This window comes from Mastigoproctus giganteus, chromosome 7, assembly GCF_048544385.1.
Source record: "Mastigoproctus giganteus isolate SK-2022 chromosome 7, ASM4854438v1, whole genome shotgun sequence".
NCBI classification, from domain to species: domain Eukaryota; kingdom Metazoa; phylum Arthropoda; class Arachnida; order Uropygi; family Thelyphonidae; genus Mastigoproctus; species Mastigoproctus giganteus.
The window spans coordinates 44768506-44786187 of record NC_143581.1 but is presented as its reverse complement, the minus strand read 5'-3'; the positions used below and the strand labels follow the sequence as shown (position 1 = coordinate 44786187).

Below are 17682 nucleotides of genomic sequence, written 5' to 3'. Positions count from 1 at the left end.
GTAGATCAGGGCATTAGGAAAAAAAAAAAAAAACTGCTTTAAAATTTGTATTCCTGCCAGTAGTGTGTTAACCATTCTGAAAAATGTTTCAATTTTCAAACTGAGGAAACGGGACCCAGTCAGAATCGTGCGAAATCATGCATTTGTGAAGATGTAGATCAAGCAGTATTTAAGTGGATGAAGTTGATTCGAGACCAAAACGTGCCGATATCAGGGCCATTAATAAAAGAAAAGGTGAGTATGTATCTTTTCTGCGGGATAAAACATTCCAAGTCAGTTATGGTTGGCTGGACAAATTTTAAGAGCACCATGGCTTACTGGAAAAAGTTATTTCTGCTGAAAGTGGAGTTGCAATTGAAAAGACTGTACAGTCTGTCGTCGTATAGCACGATAGTTGCGTTCCTAGAAATCCTCATGCAATGCAAAATCGTGCAATATAAACAACAGGCCCTATGGGAAAAGTAGGGTTAGGTGCCGACCACCCAAGATTGAACACACATTTGGAACCAAAACATTACCAAACACAATAAATAATCGGGTAATTTTAATCGTTATAAAATACTTACGTATTTTATAACGATTAAAATACGTAATAAAAATATTATATTATAATAAAGTATTTTTTACGAATAAAATACGTATTTTATTCGTAAAAAAATTATTATATTAAATAAAATAGTCGTAATAAAATACTTACGTATTTTATAATACGTAAGTACTGTATAAATTATAATACGTAAATCGTAATAAAATATTGCTAATGCTTTTGCTTCTATCGTAAGCAAACTTGCTTTTTGTCTGATTTTCTATCCAAAGAGATGACAGCCGTTCCATCTCTTCCAATTCTGTGTGTCTTAATCTAATGGATTTTAATTACACTTTGAGTTGTTCCTGCTATGAAAGTTGTTTTTATTTTCTCCGCGTTCTTTGTAATTCTCGGCGTTGCCGAATTTAGGTCTGTAGCACGTGCAATATCACATGGTCTTTCATTTCGCTCAAAGCGTTTCACAATTTCATATTTTTTCTCTATCGACAGAAACGGACTGGCCATAAGCCTTACGGGGGAAACCACGGTGGGCCGGAGGCCGCTGTGATTTGGCCATAAACCGTAGTATGAGGCCACTATAAATTTTCCCGGGTAAGAATTTTTGATCCAGTCCGCCTCTGTTTATCGATATTGCTTTTTTTTTTTTCTCTCTGAATCTGCAGTGTCTTAGCCAGGACGCTTCCTTTTCACACCTTTTAAGTATTTTACTATTTTAGGGAATAAAGCACAATTACAAAACGAGGAGGCACGCTTGATACACATAAACAAAGCTGCGCGCGTGTAGCAACTGAATAAATAACACCCTAAAGGCCGAGATACACTATTAATTAACACCTTGCATTTTACTAAAGCACATTTTTGGAAGTTACTACCATAAAACAATAAAAACAATTTGCAGTTGCGTTTCTGCTAGTGGAACCTGTTATAAACTGGTAGTAAACTGCATCTAATTGCATTTGCGATTATATCGATAGCTGGAATTGTGTTGGTTTTTACGTTATTATGGTGAAATGTGTTTCCCCTTCACTGATATAAAACATATAAATACATTTTCAGAATCTTCTTCATTCCTATCGTGTTGCGCTCAGTTGGGGTGATTCCGCGTTAGACTGCCATTTCTTGTAAACACAAAGGCGAATCGTGTATAAGCGAATTCGGTTCGTGTTATATAAGATAACGTTCCCCTATTTATAAATCGTGTATGATCGAATTCGTGTAATGCAAACACGTGTTATACGAGGACCGACTGTACACATAAAAAAAAAAAAACAGTTTTGAAAAAAATTATGGAGGACTACGAGCCCAAAGTCATATTCAACATTGATGAAATAGGTCTATTGTTTAAACATTTTTTACGAACAAGACACTGACTTTTAAGAGATAAATGTTCAGGAGTCAAAAATAGTAAGGGGAGAATTAGTCTTGGTTGGTACAAATATGGCAGGTAATGAAAAACAAGCTTTTGGTAGAGGCAAAAGTAAACAACCACAATGTTTCAAAGGAGTCAAGTCATTAAGAGTTGGACTACAACAAAAAAAGCTTGGATGAAAAGTGAAATTTTTGAACAGTGGATTTTAAATTTCGATAGAAAGATGACGAAAGAAACTGCCCACCTTCACTCGGTAATTTCAAAACTTACAAGTGTGAAGTTTGTTTTCCTCCTCTGAATATTTCGTCTAAATTGCAACCAATGGACCAAGGCATTATCAAGAATTTGAAAATGTACTACCAAAGGAGTATGCTGAAAAAAAAATTGTACTGAGAATAGAAACCAACCAACCTATAGATTTGCAGATATGCATATCACAGTTAGAGAAAGTGTGGAGTCAAGATGTGACGGAAACAATGATTAAGAATTGTTTTGCAAAGTAGGTTTTGCTAAAGTGCCAATTAACAGAGATGTCAGCAATGAACATCTACTACAAGACATTGAGCAAGCTTGGGAAGAGTTCCAAGCGAGGTTTCATCAGTGGAGAAACTGTTCTTGACGAATTTTTAGGAGTTCATAATGATGTCATAGTAGCTGAAAATCTGAGGGACTCCAACATTTTGGAGCGTATTTAAAGAACTAGTGACAATATTGACAATGGTTGGATGAAAATGAGGGCAATATTAAACCTTCCAAACATGAAATGTTGGCAGCATTTTGAAAATTTGCGTCAAGGCCTTCAATGGGAATAAAATGTGACAGAAAATATATTTGGGTGCTTAAACAAATGCAAATATTTTTATGAGCAGTGTAGAGTAAAATCCAGTGTACAACATAAAATAACCAAATATTTTACAAAATAATTCTTAAAAGTGTACTAATTCATTGTGCGCATCGTGTAAGTAGTCATTTCTTAATATGTGTGTATTAATTGTTTTAAAATGGTAGAAAATTTATTCATATTCACTTATTTCTGATTTATTTTCCATCTTTTACTATATTTCTGAATTTACAGTATTTTTCATTGTTGAAAAGGTCATATTTCTTTATAACAAATTTTTCCAAGAGAACCATCGATTTTGTTATATGGAGGTCTGACTGCAGCAGTTATTTATACTAATGGTATTCAATACTACATTTTACGTTTAAAGAGCAGACAACTTGGTGTGGCACTAACAAGATGCATTAACAAACAAAACAAAAGAAAAGTCTCTATATCTATAAGAAATTTTTGGCTGTTTTTAATATTTTCTTCAGTTATACAGTAAGTTATATCCTTGCTATTTCCCATCCAACAGCTGAACCAACCTGACTAACGTGTTCTACAACTGCAGCTTCTAAAATAGAATAGATATCCCTGCACCCTTTTACAGCTGTATCCAGAATTTTGCCAAGGTGATCCATATGTAGCCTGGCTGTCATTTCTTGCAACACTATTTCTTCGGTCTCTGGCAGTATTGCTATAGTGAGTTCAGTACCACCTAAAGATTCTTCTAGATGACTGATATCAACAAGAGGAACATCATTTACAAATCCTGCAGTACAGGAACAAACATAATCCTTTATTGGTATCCCAGCATCAATAAGAGCAAGAGTAGATGCATTAACACAAGCACTATAATTACCTCCATCAGCCTGCAGTACCTATAAAATGAGCAAAGGGAAAATATTTTGTGTCAATTTTTTTTACAATAAGAAAAAACATTTTTATGCAGTATTTATCATTATTGTACATCTAAGCATAAAGTTGATTATCTAGATGTGAGAATTTTACGAAGAGCTAGCCAACTCCTGAAAATGTGTCTCAGGTACTCATCCACAGACTAAAATCATAAATAAATACATGTTACTGTAAAACCCCAAAAATCCAGTGAATCCTAGGATTTACCAAATTGCTTCAGCAAAAGCCTAAAATTTGGACTTTTACCACTTGCAGATCAGTAAAAAGTTAATGAACCAGGAAATTATCACTGCTTCCCTTTATGCACCATTACCAACAATCTTTCAGGGATAGGGATCCTCCCTATGCCCCTATTTAAATATTGGAATAGTAATAATCGGAGCATGTGTAAAGGCAAACAAATGATAATTTCCTGCTTCACTCACTTTTTCAATTTTTAAAAAAGGGCACGGGGAAGATATACACTGAGTGATCACTGAATTATGACCACCCACCTAATACTTCGTAGGTCCTCTTTTTGCCCTCAGTACAGCAGCTATCTGACTTGGCATTGATTCAACAAGACGTCGGAAGTGTTCGGGAGGTATAGCCAACCAAGTGTGTGTAATGCGGTCAGCAATGCTGGCACTCACCTATAACATGCTGGTATTGAGGTGATTGGTGTATCCAGACGCCTGACATGCCTTTCCATAGTGTCCCACAAGTGATGATATCGGAAGAGTTCGGAGGCCAATCGATAGGCTGGAAGTCAGAACTGTTCCTCAAATCATTCCTGCACAACAAGTGCCCAATGGCTAGGTGCATTGTCATCTTGGAAGATCATCGCCATTCAGAAAAAAGTGTAACATAGCGGGGTGTACGCAGTCAGCAAGCAGTTGACGATAGTGGAGACCATTGATACGTTGTCCCACATGCACCAGGGGTCCAAGTTCCTACCGGTGAAACATGCCCCACACCATACAACCACCTCCACCAGTCTGCACTTTTGATACCATGCATGATGGATGAAGAGCCTCGTGTTGTTGACACCAAATCCATATACGACCATCCACAGTGATGGTGTGAAGTAAATAATGTGACTCATTCAACCAGCACACCTTCCAATCTTTTAACGTCCAACTTGCATGCTCTTTGCACCAGGCAAGTCTTTTACGCCGATGAACTTTGGTTAGGAGAGGATGCCGTAGGGATCGTCTGCTGGTACAGCCCATACGTGCGATGCATTGTCATGCCAGATATTGTTCCGGGTTGGCCCATGTTGTATTGGGTAGTCAACTCTTCAACAGTGTTGTGCCTGTATGAGTTGTTGGACCCGGCACTCACCTATAACATCAACCTTTCGCTGACCTTTGCAGTTTTGCTGTCGGGTTGTTTGACAATTTTTACACCAGTCCTGGTACACTTTCACTACGGCGGCTCTCGAACACCCCACCAGTTCAGCCGTTTGGGAAATCGAGGCACCAGCTTGTTGAGCACCCACAATCTGTCCTTTATCAAAGTCTGATAATCCTTCCTTTTACCCACCACGCTCGGAATTTTACTACCTATCGAACCACTGACACCGTATCTGTGCTAAGTAAGTCGACTAACTCTGCACTCTCGTACCTCATGTGGTCAATGGGTCGTATTCAGTTTTCATAGGGGTGGTCATAATTCAGTGATCACTCATTATATATCTCCTGTTCCTGCCAAGTTGCCTGGGTAACACATTCACTATATCTGGAGTACCTAATATGCAGTACTTCAATCATAATGGGGAGGGAGAAAAACTCACAAATGTGATTATCAAATAGGCTTTTACCAATGCAAATTGTTAAGTACTAGGATTTACCACATCAGAGCAGCAACAGTGTGAAATGTATTGATATTTTGAGCTTAATACACATTACTTCAGTCAGATAATGAAAATATTCAAACATTTAAATCCAAATTTCAGGCTTTTACCAAAACAATTTGGAAAATTTTAGGATTTACTGGGAACAATGTTGCAAGTCAATGCAAAATTGTTCTTAATTAATGTGAGTATTCATTATGAATAAGAATATTTTAATTTAAAGTGACTATGACATAGCAAAGGCAACTTCTAGCAAAGCAAATCTTGAATGTTTAAAATTATTCAGCTTTATTATCTCTGTACCCTTTTAAAAATAGCATCCAGTAAGGAAAGCATGTTAAATTTTTCTGTACTTAATGTGTAACATATCAAATAGTAACATACCAATAGATCCTAAAGTCAACAAAGTTGCGAATATCAAGACGGACAAAAATCAGGCACCATTCAGTGATCCAATATTTGGAGGAAAAAGGGAATAACACCAAAGGCAATTCATAAGGAGATGGTTATAACATTGGGGGAGTATGTCCCTTCCTATTCCATGGTTAAGAAGTGGGCAGCAAAATTTAAACAAGGGAGCCTGGAAGATGACCCACACTATGGAAGGCCTGTAATGTCCATCACTCCAGAAGTTTACATTGTGCATGACCTGGTGATGAGTGATCAACAAGTGATAGTTCAGTACATTGCCAAAAAAACCTAGGCATCTCATCTGAATGAATGAACCACATAATAACAGAGGTTCTCACTATGAAAAAGGTGTCAGCACATCAAAAACATACAACATACAAGAGTTGACAAATCAAGTGTACATTTGCATCGTTTTACAAACAGACTTCCATCAAACTTCTGTGCAAGGTTTGTGACCATGGATGAGATGTGGGTTTCAGCCAGAAACAAAGGAGCAGTTCAAGCAGTAGAAAGACAGCTCTTCTCCTCCTCCAAAGAAAACCATCAAAGACAAATGTTGAAGAAAACTCGGCAAAGGAGTCTTGTTCTACCAGGCCAATGCACCTACTCACAAGTCTGTCATTGCCATAGCTGCACTGCATGAGTTCGGCTTTGAAATCTTGGACCATCCTCCATAATAACCAGATATAGCACCATCAGATTTTGACCTATTTCCTAATTTGAAAGAATACCTGGCTGGCATCCATTTCCCCACTGAGAGTGACTTTGCTGCTGCAGTAGATGCATTCCTAGGGGCCCGCAAGAAATCTTTCTTTGCAGCTCGAATCAATGTATTACAGCAATGGTGACAAAAAAGGGGACTCTGTTGAAAAGTAAAATGTTACCAGACTCCTCAAATAAACCATACTCAGGCCACAAACTTTTCAAATACCCCTCATAGATATGGATGGTTATAAAACAAGTTTGGACATAACACAAACTTGTTTTATGTCCAAATTTGATTTTACTTACTTGAAAGGTGATGTTGATTGTGGCCCTTTTGTACTAAAACACTCTTCACATACCTCTTGAAAATACTTTCCATCCAGGTTTGATCTAGTCACATGTGATTTGTAATAACCATTCCCAAATTAATTCTTATTAAAATTATATGACAAAAGCTCAATATGCATGCTTGACAAGCAAAATGAATTTTGAAAGGTGCACATCAAAACAAAAGTAAATACTCTACTGCATACTGATGCTAAACAGGATTACTGTCCATTGAAAGGCATTGCTTTCGCACCAAGATGGAAAGGCGAGGAGTGGGAAGGGGAATTCTTAATAGTGCTAAACTTATACCAACTATATTCATTTTTTCGGTGAAGGTAAAGAAAGCCAACACGAGAACCATGGTAAACTTCAGAAATTTTACCAGGCAAACTCGTTTCCCACTACAGCAGTTTCCCCCTGCATTCTTGGTAAACAGATGGTGCATGTTATCAGTAGTGGCAGTAGAAGTCAATAACAAAGGATTGATTAGTTTTTTTCATTATTAAAAGAAGATTATTGGACTTCATGAGTGTTGTTGTTGTTTGGTTTTTAGGAGCATTAGCAACTAAGGCCATATTGCTCCGAGGATATGCGGTGGTCATTCCCTGACCTTTCCGCATCCTCCGTATTTGGTGGTCACGGGCTTGAACCCTGGTCTAATCAAGAAGCATGTGCTACGCACTGCTGCTCCTGCCCACCTGGCTACGGAGGCGCCTGTTCATGAGTGTAATGCCTTTGCGGCTGAAATTTACTTATGGGTACACCCTCCTTCTTAGGGTGTTTATCCCCCCCCCCCTTCCTGCTGTTTTAAAATAGGGAAACAACTTCTACAGACTGTGCATGTTATCAGTAGACAATAGAAGTCATTTTTCTATTGGGTTAAAACAGCGGGAAGGGGGAATAAACACCCTAAGACTGAGGCAGTCTGGAGAGTGTACCCGTAAGTAAATTTCAGCTCACTCATGAACTCCAATAATCTGCTTTTAAAAACTAATCAACACATTGTTATCGACTGCTACTGCCACTACCAATAACATGCACCATCTGTTTACCGAGAATGCAGGGAGAAACCGAGGTAGCAGGAAACGAGTTTGCCCGGTAAAGTTTCCTGTGTTGGCTTTCTTTACCCTGGCAATTTTTTCTTTCCAGGCTGTTTACCTCAACAAATATGTCAATCTGTGATCTTGGATATAAAGTAGTTAATATTGCTGCTTCAAACGTCTGTTTTAAATGCATGGTCATTTCCTGAGACCGTCTATCTCCTTTGGGCCTTCTTTTTCGTTCACCAGTGCTAAAGGTTGCCATACTATACTCACAATTTATTACAGCTTTGTTATGATGAGCCTTGAATCTTCCACTTCTTATCTGAAATAAAAAATATTGCAAATTATTAGATCATATACTTTAAAAATTTCTAAAATTAAACTACTGCAAGTTCTCAAATTAAAGTTCACTTAACTATAGGAGGATCTGTTTTAGACAGAACAACAATTATAATATATGAAGTGCAATAATTTACATATTGTACATTACAACAGGCACCATAACTGTAACATCTGAACTTCAAGAAAATGGAAAAATATAGTTATTTTCATACAGATATTTTTAAGCAATTCTGGGCACCAATGCTTATGGAGTTTTTCCTTCAACAGCTTCATTAATGCTAGGTCAGTCATTGCTCTAAATGGAAGATAGCTACTTGGGTTGAGTCTATTAGATAACGTTTTTATTATAAAAAATTTAATTAATTTTCAGCTTTATTTATTGAAGTGGAAATGTTTTTTTTTTTTTTGTAATTTATATTTTTTATTCTGTTCCTATCGCTTGATATTTCTTGTGCTGTATTTGTTTTTTGGAGTCATTCTTTTCTCATACCCCACTTCATCATTTAAAAAAAAAAAATGACATACAATAACCACAATTATTGGATGCTGTAGGGGCAAAGATATCACCCTTAGAGACAGATTAAGGCCTTCCAGGGCCCTAAGCACTGAAAATATTAGTGCCCCCCCAGCTTCCTACAAAATGCGAAACTCAAAAAAAAAAAAAAAAAAAAAATATTATGACGGTAAATGCTTTTTGAAATAACATTAATTTATGTTTTTTGAGATAATAATTACATTAAATGTTTGATTTAAAATAGCTTCTTTCTCAATTTTTGGCAAAATCCTTGATTAGGTCATCAGAAGTTATTCAACAAAGCATGTCTGCTTCAATACAGTGTAGAGCAAGTCTGTCCTGATACACTTGTTCTCTAAGGGTTTTTCAATCTTTTTAGCTGAGAAAAAGAATGTTCTGCAGAGCAGATTAGTAATCATCAATGTTAAGAAATTATGTAGAGCAATCTTTAAATTTGGAAATACACATTTTATTCCATAAAAATGTTCTTGTTTATACTCCAGCATGACCACCAGGTAAGTGGAGTTTACAATAAATCCGTCAATACAAACTTTAATTGTATTTAGCAGTCAAAGGCTTGAACCCCTGTCCACTCAAAGAGCGCATGCTACTGCACTCTCACTCCCGACCACTGGGGCCATCTTTCAATATTAAGTCATGAAATCAGTGCAACTTAATTGCTTTTTTCCAGTATTATTCTTTGCATGTATATAACAGTGAAATTGCTGTGGTTCTTGAGAAATGTTCAAGTCAAGTCAACACGGTATGATTCAACTAGATTTTGGGAATCTTGTAAATGTTGTTCATCAGACTTGTTCATATCGGTTAGATGGGAAAATTTACTTAGCACTTCTTTGTACACTTCACCTCTTCTTTTCATTTGTGCTTCAAGTATATCAATTATAACACTGAAAGTAGATATGCAAAACTTGCCTGTAGGATTTAAATATATTTCTGGCTCTTTTCCATCATTTTTTTTTCTGATTCACCTTCGAGATTTAATCCAATTCTTGGAGATCTTTAGCTGCATGGTGATCACTTTATAAAATTTCGTTCTAAAAAATCAATATAAATACAAACTCTAGCTCTTGCATCTTGTTCGCAATATTTTCTGCCTCTTGTTTGGTTTCTCCTTTTTGTGACTGGACTTCAGATATGCTGTCTAAGGCATCTATAATCTTTAATATGGTTCCATAATTGCTCTTTTTGCCATTGCATCTGCTTCCCAGAGTAAGTATCGGAGGGGGGGGGGGAAGATTTCAGTAAACGCTCATTTCCAAGATATGTTTCTAGAACTGCCCATTGATGCATTGAGGTAACAAAAAATGTATAAAGTAATTGCACTATTGAGAAAAAATTTACTGCCATCGGACAGCAGTCAACAGCACTGTGAACAAGATCTACAGAGTGTGCAGCACATGGTATGAATACTGCATAGTTGTTACGTTCTGCTGCATTTCTTTATAATGCTCTGCCATGTTGGCACCATTCAGAATCAGCATTGTCACACGACTGTCCTCTACACTTTGAAAAATCTATTTTACAAACTTGCCACAGATAACACAACACTTGATTTGTCATTTCTTCTCCTGTATGACTTTCCAATTTCAGGAATGTTAGAAATCATTCCCTTGGTTTTCCATCTGTGGGTAACACACATCTTATTACAATATTCATTTGATCAGTGTGTAAAAGAACAGGAGTAGAATCGACAGATAAACTGAAGTATCCAGCAGAATTTATTTTGTCCATAATAACAATGAACTGTCACTCACTAAATCAATTGGTTCATCACATACTGTCTTAGACAGATACGATGGATTATCTTTGCCAGCATTCCCATATTTTGAAATATGGCCTACTAAAAATGGATCAAACTGAGCCACAAGTTCTAACAGCCCCCAAAAATTTCAATTTTGTAATGATCCAAATGTCTCGTATCCTTGGAAAGGCAGACCATGTTCAGCTAAAATTCCAGTCACAGCTACAATATGCTGCAAAACCTGTTGCCAATATTCCATTCTCCTCTAATTTGTTTCTTCAATTTTTGTGTCAAACAAAAACCCTGTCGTCAAGTTAAATACATCAATACTGAATCTCTGTGAATTGTGCTGCTTTCATTTGTTCAATTATATACATATGTATTTTGCCAATCACTGAATCTATCTGCTGAAAATTGGGTTGATGAGGATTTACTAGAAAACAGTTTACAAACAAAGCAGTTCACAGACCCTGTTGTTGGTGAATACAGTAGCCAATCTCAAGTATACTTCTCACCATTTGCTTTCAAGCTGGAAAAATTAACTTTGTGAACAATACCTGGAACTTTATACAACGAACGTGATGAATTAAATGGCCCTGAGTGGTGTTGGCAGACTTTAGGTCCATGATCAGTCCAGTAGGAAACATTATATTAGTGCTGAAACCAACCCACAGTCCAGGATCTTTTGCCTTATTATTTACAGGATGAACAAGTTCAGTCTCTGGAATACATACCCTTTTGGGAACGTCTGTTTTTACTTCAGGAGTATGATGATGGCCCTTACAATTTCTGATTCGTTTTCTGAAAAATTCATACAAGAACTGCCATTATTTGAGATACTTGCAACTGCTGGCTCAAGGTCTTTGCTATTGAGAGAAGATGATGCTTCAGATAGGTTTGTTTTGAAAAATGTCAACTTTGGGATTTTTTTAATTATCCCAATAGTTTTTTTTTTTTTCTTTTCTTCTGCCAGCTTACATTCATATGCTCCGATCAATTGGTGACATTTCGTTGTCTCTTTTCTTTGTTATCTGAAAAAACTGAAATCTAGGTTAGTGAAAAAACACACACCTATATATATATACACTGGTGTTCAAAGAAAGCACATCACCCCTTAAAATTGTAATTGTTGTCCGAATAAAGTATATGGCAATATTTCTTACAGACTGCATCAGATAAGATTGACATGTGTAGGTGATGATGTAATATTGCATCAGCTGTTACTTTCAGCTATATAAGCACGCTCTGCAAGAGTTGTAGTCATTCCCTGCTTGTGTCTGGATGGCGAGTTATGTGCAGTTGATGCCATGAAGAAAGAGTGCTACTGTTGCTTTACGTGAGGAAGAATGTTCTTCCCGTCACATTGCTTATAGAGTGTCTTGTAATCAGTCGACAGTGAGCAGATTTCTTTTCAAACTCAAAAATACTGGTTCTGCTGATAGGAAAAAAGGAACCAGACACAAACGAGTCTCTATGCCAAAGCAAGACTGCATTTTGAAGTGCCTATGACTTAAAAACCATACAGCTTCTTTGTCTGAGCTGAAAAGAGAATGGGAAGAACACACAGGAGTGGTAACAAGTGCAGTAACAGTCAGAAGATGCTTCTTCAAAAATAGACTTGTAGCCTGCATCCAAGAAGAAGCCCCTCCTCACACAAAAAAGCCCGATTAATTTGGTGTAAGGAGCATGTCAAATGGACCCCCGAGCAGTGGAAGTCAGTTATTTTCTCGGATGAGAAGAAATTCAACCTGCATGGCTCTGATGAGAGACAAACGATTTGCCGTAGAAGTGGTGAAGAATACCATCCAGACTGTATGGTGTCTACAGTGAAATTCCCTACCAGCCAAATGATACGGGGGTGCATTTCGTATCGCGGAATACGTCACCTGCAGTTTATAAAAGGTTCCGTAAATGCTAATGGATGCCTGGCTATATTAGAAGGCAAATTTCTGCCGACCATTTCAACCTGCCAAGTAACTGCATCTTTCAGGACGACTCTGCTCTTTGTCATTGGGCAAAAAAGTGTAAGTAGGCACTTCTGCAATTACTTTAGCTTCATTTCTGCATTAGAGGTTCAACAGTAATGTGTTTACATTTGTTACAAGTGAAAAAATGGTTGGAAGAATGGTCCATTACAACTCTTAGCTGGCCAGGAAGCAGCCCGGACCTTAAATCCTATAGAGAACTGTTGGCATCGTGTGGATTCTGCAGTTGCCAGAAAGAAACCAAAGACACTTCGTGAACTTCAGAAAGCCATAATTCGTGTTTGGAACCACGAACTATCAGTTGATTATCTTCAGAAATTGATCTTGTCAATGCCTTGACAGTGTGCTGCTGTCATCAGGGCCAGAGGCAGTTCAACTAAATATTAGTTTGCACCTGGTGAACTATTAATTTTGTTTTCCATTTAAAATGATAAATTTGTCAGTTAAACTGCTAAATTGGTAAGGATGTTGTGCCCTTGAGTCTTATTTTTCAACTCTGCCTCTTCGGAGAGTGCAGATTTCATTTTTAAGGATCTAAAATCCAATGTTTTTCTTAGAAACAATTCCTAACGTTACATAAAAATAAGTAACGCCATGGCCACAACATACTGCTGTGGTGTATTGTTTACATGCAACTATTTATTTAAAAAACACTGAGACAAGCAAATCAATACAACCTTCTTTTTTAAATAAGAATAATAATAAGTGAAGATCTATTCTATAGTCAAATTTTGTATTCACATGCTCGAGACAAAAAAAAAATTCTCAAATTTCATAAGATATTGAAACAATGAACTGATATTTCTCTGATGCCATTGGAACTCTGAAAACAATGCACTGGCAAAAAGCCAAGGTTTTTTCCCATTCCTAGTATGAAGCATCTGCACTAGAGTTGCTAATGATCTTGAACTGAGTAGGCCAGTCCGATTTAACACATTCAAATCTTGCAGCACTCTTCAAGTAGAGTAGAACAGTGAAAATCCCACTTTCAGCTTTTTATTGACAGATACAACATCAGCCCATTTGATCAAATTAACAAGATTAATTCTATAAATTCTACATACTAATGTCACTAATAAACTAATATTTAGTTTTACAAAAAATGCATTAAGTGAAAGACAGACTGACTCTTAATACATTGTAAGCAGAATTAATGGCAAAACACAATTTTGATTTTACTCAAGCATTTCATGAAATAACTCAATACACCTGACATGAAAAAACTTCTAAAAAAAAAAATCAAATAAAAGGACACACACACAAAATCCCTAACTTGCATGGTTAACTAGTTCCAAAGGTTTTCTTCAAGTCCAACAGTGCTTAAATACAATATATTTTTTAACACATATATTCTTTCCAATGGATAGTTAAAAAAAGTAGGGCTAATAAAAAATAGTATTATAGCATTGACACTGCCCATTTCACCTATTTTTATTAATAACAAGATGCACAACAGGTAACCATTAACAGTGTATCTGAGATCAGAACAATGAACACAATAATAAGAGATCCAAGAGAAAGATAAACATTGATATAGATTCAAACATTAAAATCGTGCACAAAAGAGGACTGCATTAAGTTACCAGTAAAACAAGTAATAATTAATCAGTCAGAGAACAGAAAAATAATAAAACATAATAATAATAAAAATTGAGTTATGATGCTTCATAAGTTCCTATGATTACTTTGGCTAGAAGGGTGATGTCAGCAGTTAAAAATTTTCTGTTTATACTCCGGCATGACAACCAAGTCAGTAGAGTTTACAATAAATCGTCAATACAAATATTTATCGTATTTAGTAGTCACGGGCTTGAACCCCAGTCCACTCAAGAAATGCATGCTATGCACTCTTGCTCCTGACCACTTGGCTCCGTCAAACCTATTCATTCCCTCCTATTATAATATTATTATAATATATATAAACCCTATATATCAGGAACTAATAACTGCAGAAATCTTAGCAGAGCAGGTAGGCAGCCAAGACAGCTCATGGGATTTTGTTAATAATATACAGGAATTTTGCCAGCAGGGATAGAGGTGATTATCCCATTTTATAAGGCAATGGTCAAGTCACATTTTGAGTACTGCATACGGCCTGGAGGTACCATTTTAGGAAGGATGTGGTTTTGTTGGAATGGGTGCAGCTTGAATGGATTCAGTAAGCTGCCAATGGACTCTTCCTTCTTGCTCAAACTACACGAGGGGACATAAATTCTAATTGAGGAAGGATGTTTGCAAGGTAGATTGTGTAAATTGGACTTCAGCCAGCAGGTAGTTGATTGTTCAGACAAACTTCTATTTGGCATTGTAGAGATGGGAAGTCTGAATAAATTCAAGAAAGAACTACACAAATGGTTGGAAATGATGGATATGTGAAGTGCTGGCTTTTATTTATTTATTTTTTTTTGGCTGATGCTTTGGCCTGCCTTCTTGTGTCATTTGCCGCTATTAATATTACCTGTTTACATAAAAAATCATATATCCAAGTATCTACAGTACTTGTGTTTCTGGAACCCAACCCACAAAAGTGGGAACCTTACTGTAATAAACAATAAAATGAAATACAATAAGCATCATTTGCATTACAATATCAGAATTTTTTGTTTTTTTGGCTTGAAATATTTGTTAATTTTGTTTATGTAAAATATGTACTGACAATAAATAATTATAAAATATTGCAAAATTATTGAGTTTTTCTGTTTGAACAAGGAACAGATTATATTTAAGGGTTATTCGAATCTGTCATTCAGGCAATAGTCATATGCAAACATCACGTGATATCACTTTCTATGGGCAAGTTTCCAGCATACACAATATAAAATGTTTTATATTATGAAACTATGCTGTGAAGTGTTGATACCTGAAAAGGAGTAAGAATAACCCCAGGGGCTCACATCTGGTGAGTATGGGCTTGGCACACCCAGGGTCCTGAGCTGGATATCATCATTCTTCTCTTTCTTGGTGCTTCCCTTCTACTTTTGACTCTCTCTCTCTCTCAGGGTAACTCGGGGAATTTTTTTTTTTTTTTTTTTTTTGACTGGTGCAGCATAAGCCTCAGGCTTCCTTGCACCATGTAGCTAATAATAATAATAATAATGTGTAAAGACGTGAATCCAATATGGATTCACGTGTGCGCCTAACATCCTAGAAGGAGGTTTTACAGGACGCTCATATTTCACAGAATGTACAGTAATAAATTTTAAAGCTACCTCATGTGGTCCATACACGGCTGCTAAAACTTTGGTATTGCCTTGCTCAATATACGCCGAACCATCAGATTGTCTAAAAACACCAAGACGACAATCTACTTTCCGTAGTTCATGTGGCCTCCGACCATCAAGCCGCAAGCCTTGATCAGACAACAGTTCTAGACCAGCCATAGCCTACAAAAGTAATAAAAACACACCACACATACACGCTCAAAAATCATGCATCAAACAAAACAACGTGAACGTGAGATTTGTTATAATTATAACGCCATCTAGTGGTTAGAATCTAGGACTATAAAAATCAAAAAGATACATTGTACAGTAATATGTTTTTTTTCACATAATAAATAAATAAAGTTAAATAACAATGAATAAAATATACTGTAGTACCCAGATTTCGAGGGGGGGATAGAATTGGAATGAGAGCCATTGGCTTTGGCCTGAAGCTAGAAAGGGAACTAATTTTAAAAACAGTTTTCCTCAATTAGTGCATTTGCATTAAGAAACAGTTAGAAAAGTATTTGGCAAAGAAAAATGTTTAATATATTGTTTACACGTATCTTCATTTTTTTTTTTTTACTATGGCTACGGGCCTCAAAAACTGGACCTCTAAGAGTGACAGTAAAACGTAACGGTTCATGGGCATTCATACCTTGGGCACGGACCTTAATTAAGATATTCACGAACGACAAGGTTAAGAATCAAAGGTGGTAGTATGACGTACAGGTTAGTGCAAATCCTTCATTTTAGTACTCAGCAACCTACTAAAGTAGTTAAAAATTGGCATAATTTAAGTATATCTCATATTGTGAATACCTTCACAACGAGTTGCGATGATATCGCACTACTCCGAATAAGTAACTCATCACCAATAGAGAAGACTAGTGTTACTTATTCTCGGTGGATACCACTACCCAGATGGCACCGTTTGAAAAATGGTACGGGATAAAACTCTGTGTTATCCACATGGAAATGAAGTTTGCCTTTCTTCCCCCCGAAGTCTACCGATCACTGATATTGCTTTAAGTGTCAAAGCGTCATCAGCACGCTTCCCTGAAGAAGTGGCGAACGCAATTCGCCTAAAAACCGCAGCGCTTTTACATCATGCTCGCCCTGCTTCCTCCAATCTTAATCACTTGTGTTGAATTGCACTCAAACAGTTGTGTTGAATTGTACTGATTATGAGGCGAAAGCCCTGTCGCTTCTGCAGGACACTTCTGTCTACCAGCCATTAACTGTCCCTCCCACATAGCCTTGGAACAGTGGGAGTCGAAAGTAAACGAGCTCATCAACGTTTGATTTCAGCAAGGGAAAATAACCCTTGCTGAAATCAAAGCCTCCGTGCCTCTGGCTGTCAGATCCCACAATTCTACTGGCTAATGAAAGTCCACAAAGAAGGTGTACTCTTAAGACCCATGTGCTTCACCGAGTTATGAGTTGGCAAAATTTGTCTCGGGGGTTCTCTCTCCCCTCGTAGGCAAGACAGTCAACACCGTTTCCAACAGTGGTGAATTTATAGAACGGATCCAAGCCCTATCCATCTCGGATGGGCCGACCGGGCTAGCCGAGTGGGTAAAGTACCTGCCCGGCAACCCAAAGGTAGCGGGTTCGATTCCCGCCTCGGGCTTGGATCAAAGTACTGCAAAAACCTTGGAAGGTGCAATATGGCCACAGAAGCCGATGCGTCAACAACTACCAAATCAAAATCAAAAAAATCAAAATCTCGGATGATCAAGTCATGGCCTCGTTCGATATAGTATCCCTGTTGAGCTTGCCATCATGTGGGCCAAGAAAATTTTGGACAGTGACCAGACCTTTAGCAACAGAACCCAACTAACGTCAGATGATATCTTCACCGCTCTAAGACTGTGCTTAACTGGTGGCGCAATCATG

At 37.1% G+C, this 17682-nt stretch overlaps 1 protein-coding gene across 1 annotated transcript; it reads right to left on the bottom strand.

The window, feature by feature from the left end:
• Positions 1 to 3191: 3191 nt before the first annotated feature.
• Positions 3192 to 16005, bottom strand: Ski6 (exosome complex component Ski6). Its single transcript, XM_090376875.1, has 3 exons — positions 15790 to 16005; positions 8093 to 8299; positions 3192 to 3620 (listed from the first exon to the last, which is right to left on the bottom strand). The coding sequence occupies exons 1-3, from the start codon at positions 15958 to 15960 to the stop codon at positions 3246 to 3248; spliced, it is 753 nt and encodes a 250-aa protein (XP_090233001.1). The 5' UTR covers positions 15961 to 16005; the 3' UTR covers positions 3192 to 3245.
• Between the last annotated feature and the right edge of the window lie 1677 nt (positions 16006 to 17682).